The 20,954-nt window shown below is 37.5% G+C and overlaps 1 protein-coding gene and 1 long non-coding RNA gene across 3 annotated transcripts; both read right to left on the reverse strand.

The window, feature by feature from the left end:
• Positions 1-309: 309 nt before the first annotated feature.
• Positions 310-5,608, reverse strand: LOC140140346 (uncharacterized). 2 transcript variants are annotated; one of them, XR_011857262.1, is made up of 4 exons: positions 5,588-5,608; positions 3,618-3,656; positions 2,103-2,168; positions 310-845 (listed from the first exon to the last, which is right to left on the reverse strand). It is a non-coding gene; the product is annotated as an uncharacterized lncRNA (long non-coding RNA). The 2 variants fall into 2 exon arrangements; XR_011857261.1 differs by lacking the exon at positions 5,588-5,608 and having other exon boundaries at positions 3,618-3,889.
• Positions 5,609-14,286: 8,678 nt separating this feature from the next.
• Positions 14,287-18,938, reverse strand: LOC140140495 (uncharacterized). The gene is made up of 3 exons (XM_072162253.1): positions 18,715-18,938; positions 16,887-17,853; positions 14,287-14,829 (listed from the first exon to the last, which is right to left on the reverse strand). Exons 1-3 carry the CDS (start codon positions 18,927-18,929, stop codon positions 14,419-14,421), a joined length of 1,593 nt encoding a protein of 530 aa, XP_072018354.1. The 5' UTR covers positions 18,930-18,938; the 3' UTR covers positions 14,287-14,418.
• Positions 18,939-20,954: the final 2,016 nt, after the last annotated feature.

Raw genomic sequence — 20,954 nt, forward strand, 5'->3', positions numbered from 1 at the left:
AAATGCGGGAAATTTAAATCAAATTTGCTCCACAGCTCCAAAGTACACAATGTGCTGACACTGTGATTTACCAGCATACCTTGTATGTCCTATGTGTGAAATGCAGCCAATGGGCTGTTCCAGTTAAAATCATTACACCCTCTAGAGGAAGGGCATGGCGTCAATCTTGCACACAGGAGTGTAGATATCAAATGTGGTCACCATTCAGGCAACTCCATTTGATATTCACACTCCCTGTGTGGAAGATGTCTTGCCAGTGGGGAGTATGGAATTCAAATGGAATAGCCCAACATTTCTTCTTATGTAGGATTTGAAGGATTTCAATATTTAGGCCCTATGTCACATGGGGGAAAATGGTAAATCACACATATTTAGCAGCATTTCTCCTCATTTTTCACAATTGTGCAGAATTCAGCAGCCTGTTTTAACAGATTTTGTCGTTATTTTAGAAAATCTGGCTGTTTTTGTGTGATCTCCCATTTTCCCCCATGCGTCATGGGGCCTTAAAAGTAGCTGAAGTTCCAAGATTCTTAATGAGTACACCTACAGAGAGTTATGGGTCAGATGCAAGAACATGCTCTGCACTGGCTTCCAAGTTGAAAACATGATCAAGGCCCACACTACTTGCATCACATCACAGGAGGAGTTACATCACCACCCGCTGAGCACCTAACATAAATGGCAAGTGACCACTCGTCTGGTGAACAAGCTGTTGGTGTCATATGGGTGAGCTGTAAGATCATTGATAGCTTCTTCCTATTAAAAAAATGGCAGGCGATCACTAGTCTGGTGAACAAGCTGTTGGTGTCATATGGGTGAGCTGTAAGATCACTGATAGCTTCTTCCTATAAAAAAAAATCAAATACAATATGCTGACATTTTGCATAATGAACCAAACTTACAAGCTTGCATGATCAAATTAGTTTACTCATTTTGCAATTGGGTAGACAAAATGATACGGTCTACAGTATTTATTTGGGAGTGTTCACACTATCATGCCTAATTTGCCCTGGTACAGGGTGTTAGTCCAACACAGCGCTACAGGTAGTCCAAATCTGAAATGCACTGCACCAGTCCGACACACCGCTAGTCCGAATCTAAAATACACTGCGCTAGTCCGAAACTGAAAACCATTGCGCTAGTCCGAATTTGAATTGGGGAAACACTGCGCTAGTCTGATATTCGGACTAGCGCAGTGTTGATCAGATTCTGACTAGCGCTGTAGTTTTCAGTTTCGGACTAGCACCATGGTTTTCAGTTTCGGACAAGCGCAGTGTTGGACTAAAGAAGTGTTTTCCAAATTCGGACAAGCGCAGTGTATTTCGGACCGGGGATTTCGGATTCGGACTAGCGGTGTGTGGGACTGAAAAATGTGATTTCAGATTCGAACTAGCAATGTGTCGGACTGTTGCAGTAGTTTTCATTTTCGGACTAGCGCATGCTTTTTTCGGACTAGCGCCGTGCTTTTCATTTTCGGACTGACACACCTCTAAGTATAGGGAATTTGTGTTGTCGGACTAGCGGTGTGTCAGACTGAGCGGTGAACCCCGATTTGCCATGAGTCCCGGGTTAGACCCGGGTTGATAATTAGTGTGAACAGAAAAAACCTCAAAAAATTGACCCGGTCATTTTTTTCCAACCTCGGAAAGAACAGGTTACAACAGAAATTCACTGTTTGACCCACATTACTGGAAGTAAACACTACCATTATCACTCTCTTTCTATTGTTTCTGTATGCACAGCAAATCAGGCCACCATATCTAATCACTGTACTAAGTTTGAAGTTGATCAGTTATTGCATTGGAGCTGCACAGTGGATTAATGAATTTGCTTCCGCCCCGGACAGCCAGACAGCCAAACAGCCAGGCAGCCAAACAAACAAAGAAACAATCGGGCAACCATCTGGATGATAACATAAGCCCCACAAATATGTGGGGGCCAAAAATGAGCATAATTAGCCTGCAAGCATGTTATAGTCAATGGCAGAATATGTACACGCCTGCAATTTTTAGTAGGTTTAGCCAAAATAATCAGAGTGTATATGAAATTAATTAAAATGGAAGTGAGAGGAGCTGCACTACTAGTACTGTTACTGTACTTACATTTCACTCCATTGTATGGCCATTCTCTCTTTTAATACATCAGGAAGAAACACACACAAATTACATCTAGAAGAAAACACACACAAATATTATATTATGGTTATTACTACAATATTCATCAAAGTATACAAATTACATACCCTTACCTGCCATGTACTCGTTCCATTTTTAATGGGACATTTGCGGTGGAAAAATGTCAATATTAGCAGGGACTGTCTTTTGGAATTTGCAGGAGAGCATGAAATAGCTCTTCTGGAGCCTTCAAGTTCAAGGAAAGCTGTTTAGAGCATTTATAATAGAATGTAAGGAGAGAATGGTCAACTAAGGAGAGCTAAAAATCACTCTCCTATATCAGATTCAAGGGGTACTACACCCCTGCCCAATTTTGTGCCCATTTTTGCATTTTTCTCAAAAATTATAGCACATTGGTGACAAGTAAGATATGTATATTATAGGGGCAAGGACTACAACTACTGTACTTAAAATTCAGCAACTCAAAGCAAGTAGTTATTGATTTATTGATCAAATATTGGCTTCCCTCATTTTTGAATGTAACTCCACAACTGTTGTCTGTGCTGAAATAAAATTTTCAGTCCAGTAGTTGTAGTCCTTGCCCCTATAATATACATATCTTACTTGTCACCAATTAGAGAATAAAGGTATTGTTTTTTTAGCCCCTGAGTGCATCTATCGTCTCATATAACACAGGCGACATCATTATTTTAAGTAAAACAACGAAGCGAAGCCGAGTGGTTTTACTTAAAATAATGATGTCGCCTGTGTTATATGAGACGATAGATGCACAAAAACAAATAAAAACAATACCTTTATTCTCATTCTTAAACACTTCAATTCAAATAAAAATATTATACAAGTTTTAATCAAATTAAATCCTACATTTTGCAAGGAATTACCTAGGGCTTAAAATCGATCAGTCCCGTTGTTGCTATGCACCTCCCATTGGTCCAAATAGCGAGTACGCGTATCGCGTCGACGCACACGCGCTGACCCGTGTGATACCGTGTCATATCACACGGGTAAAGCTGGGTAAGAACCAATAAGATTGCAGGAACGTTCTCAAGTGTTTAAGAATGCGCTATAATTTTTGAGAAAAATGCAAAAATAGGCACAAAATTGGGCAGGGGTATAGTACCCCCTTAAGGAGAGCAGTAGAGAGCAATTGCTCTCGCTCTCCTCAAATGGCAATCCCTGTTTTAGGCTGTTTTGGGGTTTTTTTTGTTGGTTTTTTTGCTTCAGGATTAATTTTGGTACCGTATTTAGTTTTTACACCACCCCCCCCCCTTCAATAGTAAAAAAATTGCCCCCTTTTCATACACCCAAAACTTCATAACCCACCCTTTAGAACTCTAAAAGTGTATGACCCCCCTACATATTGTCTACCCCCACCAAGGTATTTCTGAACACTCCCTTACCATTTCAGGGTTCAAGTGACATACTTGTCAACTACAGAATGTCTTTTGCTTGTTACTGTTATACTGTATGTACCCTACTTACATTTCACTCAATTGTATGGTCAGTCTCTGATTTATACATCTGGAAGAAACATACACAATATTAAACTATTTATTAAAATATTCATGTAGTCACATTATAATACTTTGTAAGGCCAAAAACATTTGTTTGCCCTAAGAGTAAAAAATGTGGAGGGTCGGTAGGTCAATATTTTTTTCCATGGGCACTTCCACTATTTCAGAGTCAGAAATTCGCAACCAAGTGGGAGAATCCTTTTGAATTCTCTCAGTGGAATTTTGGAAGAATCCATGGATTTTTGCCATATAACTTTGTTCATGATTAATTGCATTACCAGAATCCATTTAAGATTCTTGCAATTTTGTTGACGAGAATCTTTGCGAGAATGGATTCTCACTGAATTTCTGACCCTGCTATATTTTGAAGTGAAACCAGTGAACTTTGGAACCTCAGACATCAAAATTCATGGATCCCCCTATTAAAGGGTGGATTTTCTTTGATCCCCTTTTTATAAAAAAAAAAAAAAAAAATATGGAGTTAAGAATGTTGTACAGTCAACAGTGTTACACCCAAATTGTAAAATGCACAATTTTTTGTATTTTAAGCTTGAGTTGAGAGTACACACTTGAAACATTTAAAGGAGTATTTCGCGATCCTAACATCATCTTAATTTTATGACATTCTTCAGGATATATCCATGAAAAAATATTATTCCCAAAATTTTTTGATTCCGATTTTGCATTTGCGAGTTATGATTTAAAAAATGGTAAATGTAAAAAAATGTGCCCAAGCGGGCATCGTGTCACGCTTATGGGGGTGGGGATGTTCCCCCTCAGAGTCGGAAACTTTTGCAAAATGAAGACCTAATTGAAACGATTTGGTGGACCATTTTGTCACTATTTATAGTGTGTAAAATTTCAGATTGAAAAGGCCGAAAATTCAAGAAATGACAGGGCATGAAGCCGTTCGTGGACAAGTTTTCCCTATTGTTGTAGGCCTATAAATTGTTTTAAACATAAATTGGCAAATGTTGAAAGCAGAAGCGAAAATGGCCACTCGTTTATGCACTATGCAGGGGGTGTGTAGTTGGAAGTTGGAAATTTTGAGAAATGTAAATCTACTTGAAGCGATTTGGTGGACCATTTTGTCACTATTTAATAGCGTGTAAAATTTGTGAATTACGGCCCGTCCATGAAGCCTTTCGTGAACAAGTTTTCCCTATTATTGTTGTCTAGTGACTTTGATGATATTGTGTAATAGGCCCTGCATATCGGCAGGCCCGCAGTAATTTTCACAAGCTTTGCACGCTGGACCCGCCTTCAAGCAATGCCTAAAATAATTACAGTGGCGGCGCTACGGGGCATTTGCCCCCCCATATTTTCTTCTTGCCCCCCTCCCACTTTTGAGGAAAAAACCCACATTATCATAAATTTCCACTTTTGCGGCAATTTTGCACAAAATTTGTCAATTTTGCCCCCCCCCCCTACGCTGACGCAGAAGGTACATCCTCTCATGATCGAGAATTTATTATTTTGGCTATACAATGTAATGGCCAAGCCCAAGGCAATGCAGTAGACTGAGTAGTCAGTACTGAGTCTGAGACTGAGACTGAGTACAACTACATGGTCCTGACCTGACCTGGCATGATGCCAGGCATGGACCCATCAAATGGCATCATGTCCATGATCGTGAGAAATTGAGAATGAATGCCAAACAATGCTGGACATGAGTAAAAGCTTACACTTACAGCCATTGCATGTATGCATGCATAATCAATACTACTCATGTACTGCCATGCATGCATGCACACATGTACATGTATCATGATATGCATGCGTTGCGTTGTTGCGCTATTCAGTCACTGTCAGTCTGGACATACATCCCGCACGTCATCCGCCGTCATATGTATGCATGACATCAAACATTTCCTCTGTTTCTCAATGTTAACCTCGTCAAAAAAGATACTTTACAACATTATAGGAAGCATACAATACCGTTTCATGTAAAAATTCCGCACCCCTCCAAGCTGATGTGTTGAACTTTTGAACGTTGACCTTCATTCGAAGGGTGACCCCGAATTAAACATTATAAACTTCAATATTTACAATCTTCAATGACCACGAGACAAACTTTATAAAGTAAAATTAAAACAAAAAAAAAAAAAAATATTATAATACGGCATTAAATAATAAATATGATAAAAAAAGAAGATATAGTACGGCTTATCATTTTGGTGCATGTAAATCAGTGTACTAGTCCCAGCGAAGGTTCGGCGCGGCCGGTGCAATATCGTCGATTTTGGACAGTTTTCAACTGAAATGTTTCGCGTTTTCGTGCAGAAAATAGCGAGAAAATCATTTTTTGTGATTTTCATAGCTTTAAAAAAATTAGAAGAGCAGGTAAGAAAACCTGACTATCGATTTACATTACATTTGAAAAACTATCTGAAGTAAGGCTAATGAAAGTTGATTCCCAGTTTCCCGTTACCCTACTCCGCTCAAAACAATTTGCTGGCCAAATATTTCATTATTTTGAATAAAATGTTGATTTCTAACAAACTTTAACATACAAATAAATAATTGTGGTTTTAAATATATCATAAATCTCTTTCTGTTGATTTTCAGGGATTGTCTTTGCAGTAGGAGCATGGTATATGGTTAATAATGAATTATTAATGAATACCTACTCAATTCTCTGTCCCGCACTTTTTGATCTGCTCTGATCTCATCCCGTAAAAAATATTGTGAAACTTTTGATAATAGTTGTACAATCACCTTCATGTGGTTGTAAACTACATCTGTAAACTACAAACTGTGATTTATCACATGTATACATGGGTAGTTATTGGTTTACACCTGTAACAGATGCAATAATGAAATGGTATAAAATAATGAATAATGAATAATGAAATGGTCACCTACACAGTCATGAAAAATAATGTAACGGGAAACTGGGAATTGACTTTCATTAGCCTAATATTAGAGAAAAACATCGAGTCCATTTTTTTAAATGGTTGAATGAACTACTACGGGCATGATCCTTCAAACAATAATTTCAAACTTTCAATTTTCGTTTTTTTGTTATAACCGCTACCACAGGGCTTCACATGAACCATTGGGAAAATATTTACACGTATCTACTACTGTTTTTGTTGATTTTAACTAAATTAGTACGATCAAGTAACCCTTTTTCATCGGAATAAAAATATTTTGGGACTTGCATCAAATTTATTGACAGCTAACTGATGAAAGGACACACAATTTTTAGCCGATATACGCATTTGGCGCCAATTTGTGCGACGGAGAAATCCCTTAGTGATAGCGCCCCCTGTTGATGAATATATGTCAGTGGAAAATTTTAAAAAAGTCGCGGCGAGACCAAGGTGGCCAGTTTACATTTTTCGGAACATCCTGATTATGTTTTGGGGTCATCTCAGGAAGTTGATTTGGTTGGGTTCTGGGGGTGCAAACGAGGTGCTTCTAGCTCCCCTACAATGTAGTAATCAGTGGTGCCCACAGGTTTTCAAAAGTGGGGGGGTCTGAATTCCCCAGACTGTTCAAAAATTTTCAGATCACTTCACTCGCCGTAATAGCTAATTCACCAAGTTTCCTTCCCCCATTGGTGCATTTAAACTGATTGACAAAAATAAGGGGCCCACAGTGATTTTTACAGGGCTTTTAGCCCTGTCACTGAAAATAATATTCCCTTCTTTAAAATGTGACAAGAATGCATAACAGACTTATAATGTTCAAAGAAATGTCATTTATTTCATATATATTTAAAGAGGGGAGCCAAGATCACTCAACAGTCAACATTGATAGGTAAATTTTCACGGGAAAATTTTCTGGACACGTGACCAATGCGTATCAATGTGAGTGTAACCTCGAGCCTGATCTCTGACCCCCGGCGGTGACCTCGCTATTCAAGTCTTAGTAATTTTGAATTGGAATAGTATTTTTGACCGCAATTTTGATAGAAATTTGTGCATTGCAAATTTATTGAATATTATGTTATCTTAATTTTTTCACAATATCATCAAAACGTAATTTCAAAAATATCTATCTACGGAAAAAAATATTTATCTACGGAAACTCTTACCATAACATTATTAACTTGCGACAAGTAACTTATTTTGCATCAAAGGAGGAATTCTTCCTATTCAAATACATTGGAAGAACAACTGCTGTGCTCGGGGTCACATTCCATAATGCTAATATGTCTGCGCCCATGGGTGTCACGTGTCCAGAAAATTTTCCCGTGAAAATTTACCTATTAATTCTGACTGCTCAACTAGGCACAGCTTTACAATATTATATGCGTATAATTATATCAGGACGGCAGCATTAAAGACACAACAAGTTATATAAACACACAAGATGTAGGCATACACCTCATCAACACCGAACACATGATACATAGGCCTACACACCCCACACCCTCACAGATACCCACACAATCACATACCTTGGCAGATGCACACCCTCACAGATATACCTACACTCGACTCGTACTCCCAATACCCCCAGCCTCCCCCGGCAGCTACACACATAGTCCAGTTCCAGCACTCTGTGTATCCGCTGGTACTCATGCTCGTTGGAAATTTTGCGAAATTTGGGGTATTTTCAGATAAAGAAACGCGATTCGCAAAATACAATAAAAAGGGATCTTTGAAAAAAGGGTGCTCTTTATTCAGCAATTACATGTATAAATTATCATAGTTTGATTATTCAATTCATTTACGAATCACAGTTACATTAGTCCATTTGGTGCACATTACATTACATTTGATCCCATAAATTGTTTGCCGACGAGCATGAGTACCCGCGGATACACGGAGTGCCAGAAGCGGGACACATAAAAAGTAAACAATTCGACTGCTCAGTGCCAGAAGTGGGTAAGTGCAATAGCTGCCATGTTAATATTTGGCCATGACAGCTACACATGGTAGCTATTGCACTGCACTTCTGGCATTGAACAGTCACATTACGAAGTGTGGATTCAGCAATAAAATATATACCTCCATCAAAGATGAGAATATTTTGTTATGGTGAGGGGACAATTCCAATACTGCTCCAGAGTTTGCCTACCCTTCCCAGGCTACCCCTTAAAATTTTGATTTTGCTTTATTCTTCTTCTTGCATATGTGTGGCAACATACACCAAAGTGCAGTTGTATATTGGGTTGCAGAATTGTACAGATAAAAAAATCTGCCTAGGACTATGTGGATGCTTCTGCATCAAGTATGTACATCTAAGGGAGGCAAGCCAAAATGGTTTATAAAAGTGTTTATAATCCTGCTGATTTGCTTAAGGCTCTGATACATATCAACAAATTGGTATACTACTCGCTTGTTAGTATCGAAGGCTCTACAGAAGCTGAACTGTCGGTGAAAGCAACAAAGCTAGGCTGAGCTCAGAAAACCATTTTGGCTTTTACTCCCTAACCATGGTGGGTGACCAGGAGGTAAATATACCTCCACTCCCCCTGCACAGCAGGTAGTACTGGGATACATTGTACCAGAAATGTACTTGATCAATATGATAGAATACTGAATTCAATAATAGTTGATCAGTTTAAAGATTTTAATGTTATACTGGTCCATTTGTATGTGACACTTTATAAGACTGTCAAGACTTGAGATTCATAAATCAACATCAGGTAAATATGCATGGCAAATAACGGTTAGGAAACCTTTCCCCATGAGTGCGGGCTATATTTTTCTCAATATTAGAGCACTCCCTCTTAAATTTTACAATTGAATATTCAATCATAAAGGTTTATTTTTCAATCTACTGCCGCAGATAGTAGGGCATGATGCAGTCATGTCTACAGTAGAATTCAACGCGACCTTTGCAGGACTTAAACCCCATTAAAAGCTATTAAACCAAGATAACACTCATTGAAAACAGCTCAACTGATTAAATCAGATCTTCTCTGGTTGTGCACATGTGTCTGTTTTATATGTTCAGTATCGCAATGAGCTGGTATTATAGCTTCAGTTGGGTAACCGATTATAAAGGAAACAATGGTATGTGGACCTTTGTTAACGAAATGAGACAATGGTCTGCTTTTTGTTAACCAGCATTCTTGAAAATGAGCAACATAATGATTGTTGACTTAACACGGTTTGGATATAATTTCTTCATATTTTTGGTGTTATCTGTCGTTTACATATCCTTCCTAAAACACCAAAGTACGAATATTTCTAAACATCTAAATTAGCTAAAAATTTAGGACATGTTGCAAAACTATATTTTCTAGAATTTTAGAAGAATACTTTTAATATTGGCCGGTTATTTTTCACACAACGACGTTAACTAGGCAAATCCCCATACTTCTAACGTACGCTATTTGTAGAGGTCACGCGTCAATGGTAAGAGCACTGTGTATTGTGTATAGGAAAACGGACAGTAACTGCAGTATGGCTCAAACCGATATGGCATTTGTCTACCAATCCGATATTGATTTTATAATATCAGCTGATATCCGATCCGATATTGGTACAAAAAGAAATCTATTTTTTCGGCAACTTTGGAGAACCACTGGACCTATTCTGAAGTGCTAGTATCATAAGGATCATTCACAGTTAATTTGAAAAAAAAAAAAAAAAATTACAAAAAAAAAATTAGATTGTTATCCTTAATATGCAAACCACAAGCTATCTATCACATATTATAAATGCATTGGTTTTCCATTCATTTATTATATGAGATAGATGAAAAGGTAAACATTAGTTTGTGGTTTGCATATAAAGGGTAACATTAACAAACTGTAATTTTTTCGTATTTTTTCATATTTCATATGACCGTAGCACTTAAGAATAGGTCCAGTGGTTCTCTAAACTTGCCAAAAACTTAGATTTTTTTTTTAATTTAAAAAAAGTTTACTGATATCCGATCCGATACCAATATCGGGCCGATACGATATTCTATTCGATAATCGGTTGAGCCCTAGTAGTTAGAGACTGTATATTCAGTCGAACAATTTTAACTTCACTGCCGAACTTGAGGTGAACGGAAGAATAGACTTGTTTGTGTGTGAGAAATGCACTTTATGAAGTTGTCAAGAGGTTCAAACACTGCGCAATTACATCCGGGAATTACCTTAACGAGTGCAATTCGATACTGTGACCAGCGGAATGAGCACCAACGTCACTACCGAGTTGAGGCTGGGAGTTGAGGCAAACTAATGTATAACATATATACTATTTGACAGAATATAAAAGTACAAAATACAAAACTAGAACTACAAGTACAAAAGTGTGAAAATGAAATATACTTTTTACATACTGATATTCATAATGAAAGACAAGACGGTTCTCAAACCACAAGTCTTGTCTGTTTTTGCAACCTGCCTGCTTACACAATTACATTTGGTAACAGAAGTAAAACAATAGGGATCAGTTCCACCCACTGATAGCTCTTTCAAACTGTTATACTTCCATCATGTCTTTACTTAAAGCCATATTATAACATTTTCAAACAAAATAGATTAGCATTTCTTTGCCATAAAATGTTAGCTTTTACTGTCAGATATATCCCCTTTTATTTTGAGCCGAACAACTACGCCAAAGCAAAGAAAATTGGAATTTACTACCAGCGCACATGTCGCCAATACGTACCACTCCTTCGGTCACGTTGTGGTACGACCCTTTGTTGTGTATATCACTGTCCCGCACGCCGTGTACTGTGTGTTATGAACATCGTGTATGCGTTCGACTAATAATTCCATCGTAATAATACTGTAAAAGTCCATATTTTCGCGAGAAGGTATTTTCGCGATTTTGAAGATTTTGTCAATTGCGCGAGAATTAAATTTCGCGGTTTTTATATTGATAAAATAGAAACCTAATGCAAAAGGTTATTTTCGCGAGTTTTTATTTTCGCGATTTTATGTCCACTCGCGAAATTCGCGAAAATAAAAACCTCGCGAAAATTTCTACTTTTACAGTAAAGCGCCGGTTCCGGCGTTTTATTCAAAATCTCGGATTTTGACAAAACTACAGCACCTAGAGTCTTGATTTTTGCAAGGTATATTGGTTTAATAAAGTACAATTTAATCGTGTAAAAAAAGGAGTTAAAAAAATTCAGCGAGGGCGTCTTCCTCAGCAAATGTTATAATATGGCTTTAACTCCATGAGAACTACCTGCCGATTGGCCAAAAACAAGTGTTCATTATCAATTGGCCCAATCAGCAACATTGTTAGAATAATTTCACCACACAAAAAAAATTTGGGTGAATTATTTGTAAAGCTCCATTCTGATTGGTGATTAAAGTGAAAATATCATGTAATTGACTAATCAGAGGCAATGTTAGATCGGCAGGTAGTGCTCACCCATGAAGACAACTCAGTCAATAGAAGTAGACTGATTTGTCTTTCTGATGCATAATATCAATTTGACCTGATGAAACGATGGAATAAAAAAATAACCTCTTAGTACTGTACTGTTTATAAGATGCACAATATATTTATTACAAAGAGCATACTAAAAAGAATCAACCATTTATTATAAACAACTGATTTATACAATAAAAAAGCTGTTCTCAAGGTATATTTTGTCCATTTTAAAGAGGATGGTGAAATCTTTTACGAGGGTGTGTGAATTTTAAATGCAATAACCCATTATAATTATACTGAATGGGCAATTCCAGTTGAAGTCCATACACCCCTATGGAATACATAAATTTATACTTAATCTTCCACAAGGAGTGTGAATTTAAGAAGGGGTTACCTGAATAGGTGATTCCATTTGAAATCTACACCCCTGTGTGGAAGATTAAGGTCATGTCTTCTATAGGGGGTGTATGGATTTCAACTGGCATAGCCCAATGAAGCATTAATTTGAAACCGACTCCACCATGTTTACATAGACATCACACAGTGTCAACACCCTATATTATAAATATTTTTTCCATACAGCTCCATACTCCGTTGGTGAGCGACGGGCGATTGGTATTTCACCGAATGCAAGAAAAGGAGTCCTATCTGATTGGCTAGAAATCGATCGCTTTATTGCTCAGTGGTAAAGTACAAACTCAAAATGTATTCAATTATATTGAAATCAATACTCTATTCTTGACACAGATTTAAGAAAGTTTACATATGCATTGTGTTATAGACCATAATGATTGAATATTCTATACAAGCACCTGGATCTTAGGTGAATGGGCTAAATGTGTTCCTTTATATAATTGTAAATTCTCAAAATTAAATATATCACAATTTTTATTTACGATTTAAAAATTGTTACTTATAAAATGCAGTAAAATATATCCACATCAAACAGCAATGGCTGCTAATTAGTGTATTACATTTCAAGTTAGTGTATTAAAAACAAAACCTGGGTTTTACCTGAAAACAAATCAAATTTTCTTGTAATAGCAACATCATATTGGGTACTAGAGCATGCGCAAATCGTAACAATGTGTAGAATAGAAACTTGGTGGTATCTCATATGATAGTCGTATGGTGTAAATGGTATGCTTAGCCTGAGTCGCTCGGCCTATCTCGACAGCGGCTAAAAACATTACCTTTATTCTCATTCTTAAACACTTCAATTCAAATAAAAAAATGAGTATACCAAATTTTAACCAAATTAAACCCTACTTCTTACTAGGTATTACCTAGGGCTTAAAATTGATCAGAACCGTTGTTGCTATGCGACTCCGATTGGTTCAAATAACAAGTATGCGTATCACGTTGATGCACACACGCTAAACCGTTATATCGTGTCATATCACATCACAGAGTATTACATTTGAGAGGACACTCTATTCACGTGTTTTTTTCCCAACGCAAAAAGATTACGAATTTTGATGGTTTGCAAGTAAAGAGTGTCCGCACTATCGACTGATTACGTAACTGTTATGAATAATTTATTAGTTTTTCAATGCAATCGCCTCGACCCATTAGTACGTATTATCTGTATTATCAAAGTACTGTGGAATAACAATCCGGTGAGTTCAATGAACTACGCCCTAATACCGATGGAGTTTCAATGGCGTCTTCTCTCCATACACAGATGAACAAATACAATAGAAGAAGGTCAGCACATAATGCAATCGCCTCGACCCATTAGTACATATTATCTGTATTATCAAAGTACTTGGAATAACAATCCGGTGAGTTCAATGAACTGCGCCCTAATACCGATGGAGTTTCAATGGCGTTCTTCTCTCCATACACAGATGAACAAATACAATAGAAGAAGGTCAGCACATATGACCTGTTTTAATGACATGTTATATGAGTTGTACAAAAGCTCAATATCGAAAAGATAAGTATTTGTTTGTGCATATGGACTGCACATTGAACATGAAAAAAATTAGTCACTATAATTTAAACAAGAAGTTGGATTTTGACATACTGTAAAAACATGGAATAAAACGACTAATAAATTCTGCCATCATGGCGTCAGGTCAGTGATTCATTATATCCCGTATGTTTCTTTTAATTTATTAATATTCGAGACCAATTTTGCTACCCATTTATATGTACACAGGCGTATTGTATTTTCGTTTCTTCTTAAATAACAGATTCTGGTTTTCCAGTGCACGGGGCCGCCAGGGTGATACTAATTTAATGCTTTTAAAAGGTATTTCTAGTATAATGGCTCTCCATACACAAATGAACAAACACAATAGAGGGGTCATTCTGCCATGCTTCAGATTGAGTGTCACCCGCCTGTCACATGCACTGTTTGTCATGTAGACAGACCATGACCTGGGTCGATGCGTACAAAGCAGGGGATGCGACTGATACACATGTCTTTTCCTCAGAATCGGTACAGGTAATTTGTCCAGAGTACCGCTAGCTTGATCAAACTCACTCTTGACAGTTATCATCCGTAACTCTCTGTACGATATCATCCACCTGAGCGCTTCTTGGATCGTTAACATAATTATCTAAAACGTTTTGAGCAAGCAGAGTTTTGAGTAAATTATACACATTAACACGCAGACTCTCCAACATATGACCGTGTCCTTGATTTTGCGCTTGATTTTGTTCTTGATTGAGTTGTTTTTTGAGTGACTGTAGTGCTTGATTGAGGTCGTTGGCTTTCTTCTCCGAGTCTTCCCACTTCTTTTGCATGTCACTAGCTTCATTCTGAGCCATGGTCAGTTTTTCTTTGTGTTGTTTCTGTGCATCGATGGCTTCCTGTTGAGCTGCAGCAAGTTTCCTAGTGTTCTCTTTCTGCTTTTCTTCATAATTGTTTTTGATTTCTTTTACCATCACCTGGTGGGAAATATTTAAAAAACAAATAATTATGGTGCTAGTTTTGCAGAAAAAATGTTCACTCACAATTGCCTTAAGCTGAATTTATACTCGATCGCTGAGCGATTGCGATGCACTGCTTTTGGAAAGCGATGGACAATATAGGCGAACTTGTGATGCATCGCTTGTTGCTTTTGCATTTATACTAATCACAGCAATAGTACAGAGGACAATTAAAATATTCTAAATGCCACAAAATACATTTTTAAAACATATCCATTGCAAGATTTGCTGTCAATAATTATTGCTTTGAATTAATTCATCACCGAAATTTTAATAATCGAGAAAGGTAAATTAATTAGGGAAATAATAGATCCAGTTGGTTGGAAATGATTGGCTTGCAAAAGTGACATCTTTTTTGCCTCAGCGATTGGTATCCAGTGATCGGCTTGACGATCTGAAAACAGAAGTAAATACTGAGCCTGCATGAGAATCGCTTTTCTGCAAAAGCGATTGAGTATAAATTCAGCTTTAGACTCTCGGTAGGTCATAATAGGATCACTAGAGATCCACAACATGCTCATTTATCAGGGCACAGTTATTTTCCCCCATACATTGGAACACATTTGCACATTCATTGAATGACTTTTGACAATTTGGGTACAAAAAATCATACTCTGCAACTTGAGGTCAAATTTGTACTATGATTGTTTAATTGAGGTTATTGAACTACGCCATTGGGATGAGGCCATTGTGGTCCAGAAGTGGATGGTTTATATAGTAATCTGGGATTTGATGCATTGATTACCATGATATAGGTATGCTAGGTCAATTCAAATTTGCCATCAAACTGCATCATTTTACATATCAAATTAAAGCCATTGAGTTAAGAAAGCCAAAACTGAAAACATTTTTGTCATAGCACTTTCCATAACAAAGTTACATCTTGTCAAAGATTGACTTTCATCAAAAAGATTCTGCTAGCAAAATTCCCCAAAACGGCATTCAGGGGTGTTTCTAGATCTTAGTCTCATGGCGATAGCAGCTTTTTTTGGAACTGCTATCAAAATCCTCTAAAATTCCATGTGCGACTTGATTATCACCATAAAAATCATATATTTGGGTCAAGTGAAGTATAGAAAACATATTTATGTAGGTTTCCTTCACCGGCCTATTCTCGAAAAAAAATTCAAATTTCCATGTAAATATGCATTGTGTTTGGGCCCCGGTCTCGGCGAATTTCGCTGACTAGCAAATGTGTTAACTAAGGTTTGCCTGGGATACCTACAATACATGATATTGATCATTAGGATTTGAAAATGGATGTATATGAGATATTTATGATTAATATAATATATTTTAAGTAAGGCCAAGCTGACTTACTCATTAGAGCTAATTTTGATCATTGCATGGAGTATATAGTGAGACAAAGATTTTACACACAACATTGCTTCATGACCTTGTGAGGTAAAATTGAAGTACTACTAAATTGCAATACAATATATAGCTTTATTATTTAGAATATGGACCTCTATGCAGAAGGTATTTGTTTATGCAGAGACAATCAAAAGTAGAAAAAGAACAAAATATTCCAAATATTCAATAAATGGCAAAATGACATTATGACACAGCATCAACTTCCATTAGACTTATAAAGTGTCCCTTCAAAACAGGGTGCATACTGGGCTGCTCCATTTAAAATCCACACTACCCCTGTAGAAGATTTAGCTAAAGTTTTCCACGGAGGGAGTATTAGTTTCAAATAGAACAGACAATTGGGTAACTTCCATTTGAAATACTCACTCCAGTTGTGGAAGATATAGGTAAAGCCATAATACAGGGGGAGTATGGCTTTAAAAATGATAAACCCTCACCAATTACATTTGAAAAAAAAAATACTCCCCTTGTGGAAGATATTTCTAAAATCTTCACAGGGGTAGTGTGGATTTCAACTGAAATAGCCCAATAAGCCACCCTTCATATGACTCAAATTAGGACCTCAATTAGGTAGAATACAGTTCAATCGGGAGTTCAATGTACTTCAATATGCTTTAAGCAATTCTAGTAACCACACCCACCTGTAACTCCTGCCTACAATCTTCCAATTCTCTACACCTGGTTGCCTCCACCTGTGCCAGTTGACTAGTATGTTGTTGTTGCACCTCCTTTGTAGCTTTCAATTCTTTTTCTTTCACATCCTTTAGCTCCTCCTCCAAAACATCTTGCTTCTTCATCAACTCCTGGTATTTCCCTTCAACCTGTGCTAAATCCGCCTCAGACTTCATGGCTTTTTCGACAAGTTCCTCTTTTACACGGAGTGTCTCTGTGAGTCGAGCTTTCCAAGCGTTTGTCCTTACTTCCCAGTCTTTGCTATGCTTATCTTCTTCCACCAAAGTTTTATTCTCTTCCTTCAGACTGTCGACGGCTTTAACTTCAGCACTTGCTGCTCTATCACAAGCTTTTTTCAGCGTTTTATTGAAATCATCCTGAATCTCTCTGGACTTATTCACACGTCTCACAAGATCCGCTTTGCTTTCTCGCAACATATCGCGTTCCTCCAAGACATCTTTCAGTTGAGCTAGGCTTCTGTTTCTTTCTGAAGTAGCCTTATCTAATTGGCTCTGCAAATCTTTATTCTCCTGCTGACAATCTTCTAACTTTTCGGTCAAATGGTTCATGGATGGTCCTTGGACCTGTTTGGCTTGCTCCTCTTTCATTCTCTCCAATTCTTGCTTGTAGAACTTTCTTTCCCTGATCAATGATTCAAATATCTTTTGAAAAAAGTTAGAGTTGTTTGGTGGCGTTCTAGATTGTCCATCCCTTGAAGGCGATGCCTGAGATGGTGCAGGTACATCATGGAAGGCATTTCCGCTCATTCCGGATTCATGTTCGATGGAAATCTGTTCTTGTTTCACAGTGATGCCACCAGTATCTTTGATTTCTTGCTTGATTTTCATCTGATGACACACCTCGCAAAAGTTGTCTTCCACCACTTGCGTTCCATTCTCAATGTGCGACACATTCTTGTCATCCGGCAACTTGAATCTGCAAAAAATATGAAGCAGGTGAAAGAATGTAACATGCTCAGATTTGTGTTGTTTGCATCCAGTTTTACTAACAATGTGTAAGAAAAACAATACAATGGCTTCATTACACAAATATAACATGGAACATGTCACAGCCGAAATCATGTGATTGTCCAATCAGATTATGTGTCACAAGCTAGACCACTCCCACTGAGTAAGAATAAGAAATTTGTAATTTATTCATCACATACAATTATTTGCACATCTGGGGCCAAAAGGCCCCGCAAAAGGCACATCTCAGGGCCCATACATGTGCCACATATGAGCCCTAGTGCCCTTGTAGTTTTATAGCTAGCCTTGTTAACCCTATTTTGTGTAACATATGCCTTTATGGAACCACACTCTCAGAAACCATAGTGTGATAGATTTGCGACAGCAGGCCATGAGCACATCATGTAGCACATAACAAAAGCACACCTAAGATGTAGCAAAAGTTGTGCTGGGATACCATTGCTTGTACCATGCTCTATACCCGGGCTCTATACACTTGTGGTATACAAGGAAGACCAAATCCGAATCTCAGAAGCAGGCCCGTACGCAGCAGGGGGTTTGCGACGTACCCCCCCCCTCAAATTTGGAAAAGTATACAAAAAGTCCCAACATTTCAGAATTTGCGAGAGTAGCGTGCAAAAAAATACATTTTTTACGCTTTTTTAAACAAAAAGTCCACTTTTCACAAAATTGCCCCCTTGGAAAAAAGTCCACTTTTTCAAAGTCAACACCCCAAATGAAATCTTGCGTACGGACCTGCTCAGAAGTACACACTGATGTGGATTTAGGTGGAGTTGGCAACCAGAGAACAACAGAAAAAATACCAAACCTTGGCATCTTATCGGATTCATCTTCCGACTCCAAAGCTTCTGCTTGCTCTTCATCCACCTGTACTCTCTTGTGCACTCTCTTCCTCCTGATGGAGACAGACTTCAGGGTCAATTTAGGAGGTGACTGCGATGGGGACTGGGGTTTTCCCAATGGTGTCACAGGGGATAGAGTAGGCATATCCAGTCTGGGATCCAGTGTTAGCGGTTGAAGCATTATCTGCAATTTTTTCAATGTATTACAGGTGATGGAATAGGCATATTAGGAGTCGATGGTGCAGGTGCATTCCGTGGACGTTTAGCCGGTGTTATCGGTCGAGGCATTGTTCTCTTCAGTTGACCTTGACTGTTATCATGATGTTGATGCATCGGTCTTTTCAGTGGAGCTTGACTACTATCATAGTAAAAATAAAATGTAAATACATATTAAGGGATCTAAAATGAGCGTTTATGGCGTTTCGACAGTTTTTTGTGGGACATGAGAGCACCTCAGACCTATCGAATTGCATTCTGAATACGAAGCATGTCTTTCTGATATCAAATAATTTTCATTTTTGAAAATCACAATATAATACAAATTTTATGACAAATTATAAAAATTAGATATTTTTCAAATTTTTGAAATATAACAGTCCTCGAAGTAATTATATAAATCTAATGATATATTTTAAAGTGTATGTAGCAGGGAGGAAAAGCCGACGGTCAATTGAAAATTTTGACCTTTCATATTGAAGATATAGATTTTTTCCCAAAAGACCTATTTTTTTTGGTGTTTTGGAAAAAAAATCCATATCTTCAATACGAAAGGTCAACATTTTCAATTGATCGTCGGCATTTCATCCCACCTACATACACGCTAAGTATAAATCATTAGATTTATAAAGTTTACTTCGAGTACTGTTAAATATCAAAAATATCAATTTTTAATGATTTGCCATAAAATGTGTATTAAAATGCGAATTTCAAAAACCAAAATTATTTGATATCAGAATGACATTCTTCGTATTCAAAATGCAATTCGATATGTCTGATGTGCTCTAATGTCCCAAAATAAATACTGTCCAAACGTTCATACCCCAGCCCTTAAGTTACTTTCAGTGGAGAAAAAAAAAATGCCTTATTTGTTAGAATAATAGTTATCAAGCACGAATCGCGTGGTTTTATTTAAAACAATTCATATTGACCATCAAAACGAATAAAAACAGTCGGATCTCAACACGCGATATTCAAAATTCCCGCACCGAAATTGTTTAAGTGCAATGACGTAATGGTTATTTGTGCTCAATTGTCGTTAGCCTTCATTGTATTACTGGGACGTCATTGCACTCGACAATTTCAGCGCCCGGGAATTTTGAATATCGCGTGTTGAGAGACTGACGTTTTTATTCGTTTTTATGGTCACTATGAGTTTGTTTGAAGTAAAACCACATGATTTGTGCGTAATAATTATTTTTCTTACATATAAGGCATAATGTTGTGATGGCTTTAAAAAAGTATTAGGGGGAACTTATCAGTTGTGAACCCTAAATTTATTTATACCTGTCTGTTTGTAGTGAACAAGACCTCACCTCATAGATGCATTTAATACCAAGTCTTTGCCATTATATACTTTCATACTTTAGACCAATAATTTAGCAGTTATGAAGTTTCCATATGCAGGGTTAAGTCCAACCTTAATTGATTTAGGAATTCCCTGCATGTCAAAAAAAAAAAGAGTTTTGGTGATATTTATTATTATTTTGGAACAAAAAGTGCCACCTTTTGCTATCCACTAATAAACATGAAGATAAATTTCTCTAGTGTTTATTGCAATGTGAAGGAAATTTTTTAGCATGTTCCAGTGAAATGTTCTAAAATAATTACTTATCAAATAATTTGCTCAAAAAACTTGAAAAATGTCCCATTTCCCATTGAAAATTGAACACATCCAACTTTCTAAGTAAAAAGTGCCACTTTTCCCAAAACTCAAAGGATTTATAATTTATGTTCTTTGAAAGTAGATATATATCCAGTCGCGGATCCAGGATTTTTGAAAAGGAGAGGCACAAAAGGAGAATCATCAGTGCGGTAGCGCCGCACCTCGCGCTTGGGCAATGCAGGGGCGTGTCTGGGGGGATATGCCCCCTCAGGGCCGTTCCTAGGGATTTTGCCGCCCTAGGCAAAGCCTACCCTGCCGCCTACCAAAGCATACCCAAAAAGTGTTAAGAGGGCCTGGTAAGGGGGGTTACCCCCTTTACTGCCC

The sequence above is a fragment of the Amphiura filiformis genome, chromosome 19 (assembly GCF_039555335.1).
Source record: "Amphiura filiformis chromosome 19, Afil_fr2py, whole genome shotgun sequence".
NCBI classification, from domain to species: Eukaryota; Metazoa; Echinodermata; class Ophiuroidea; order Amphilepidida; family Amphiuridae; genus Amphiura; species Amphiura filiformis.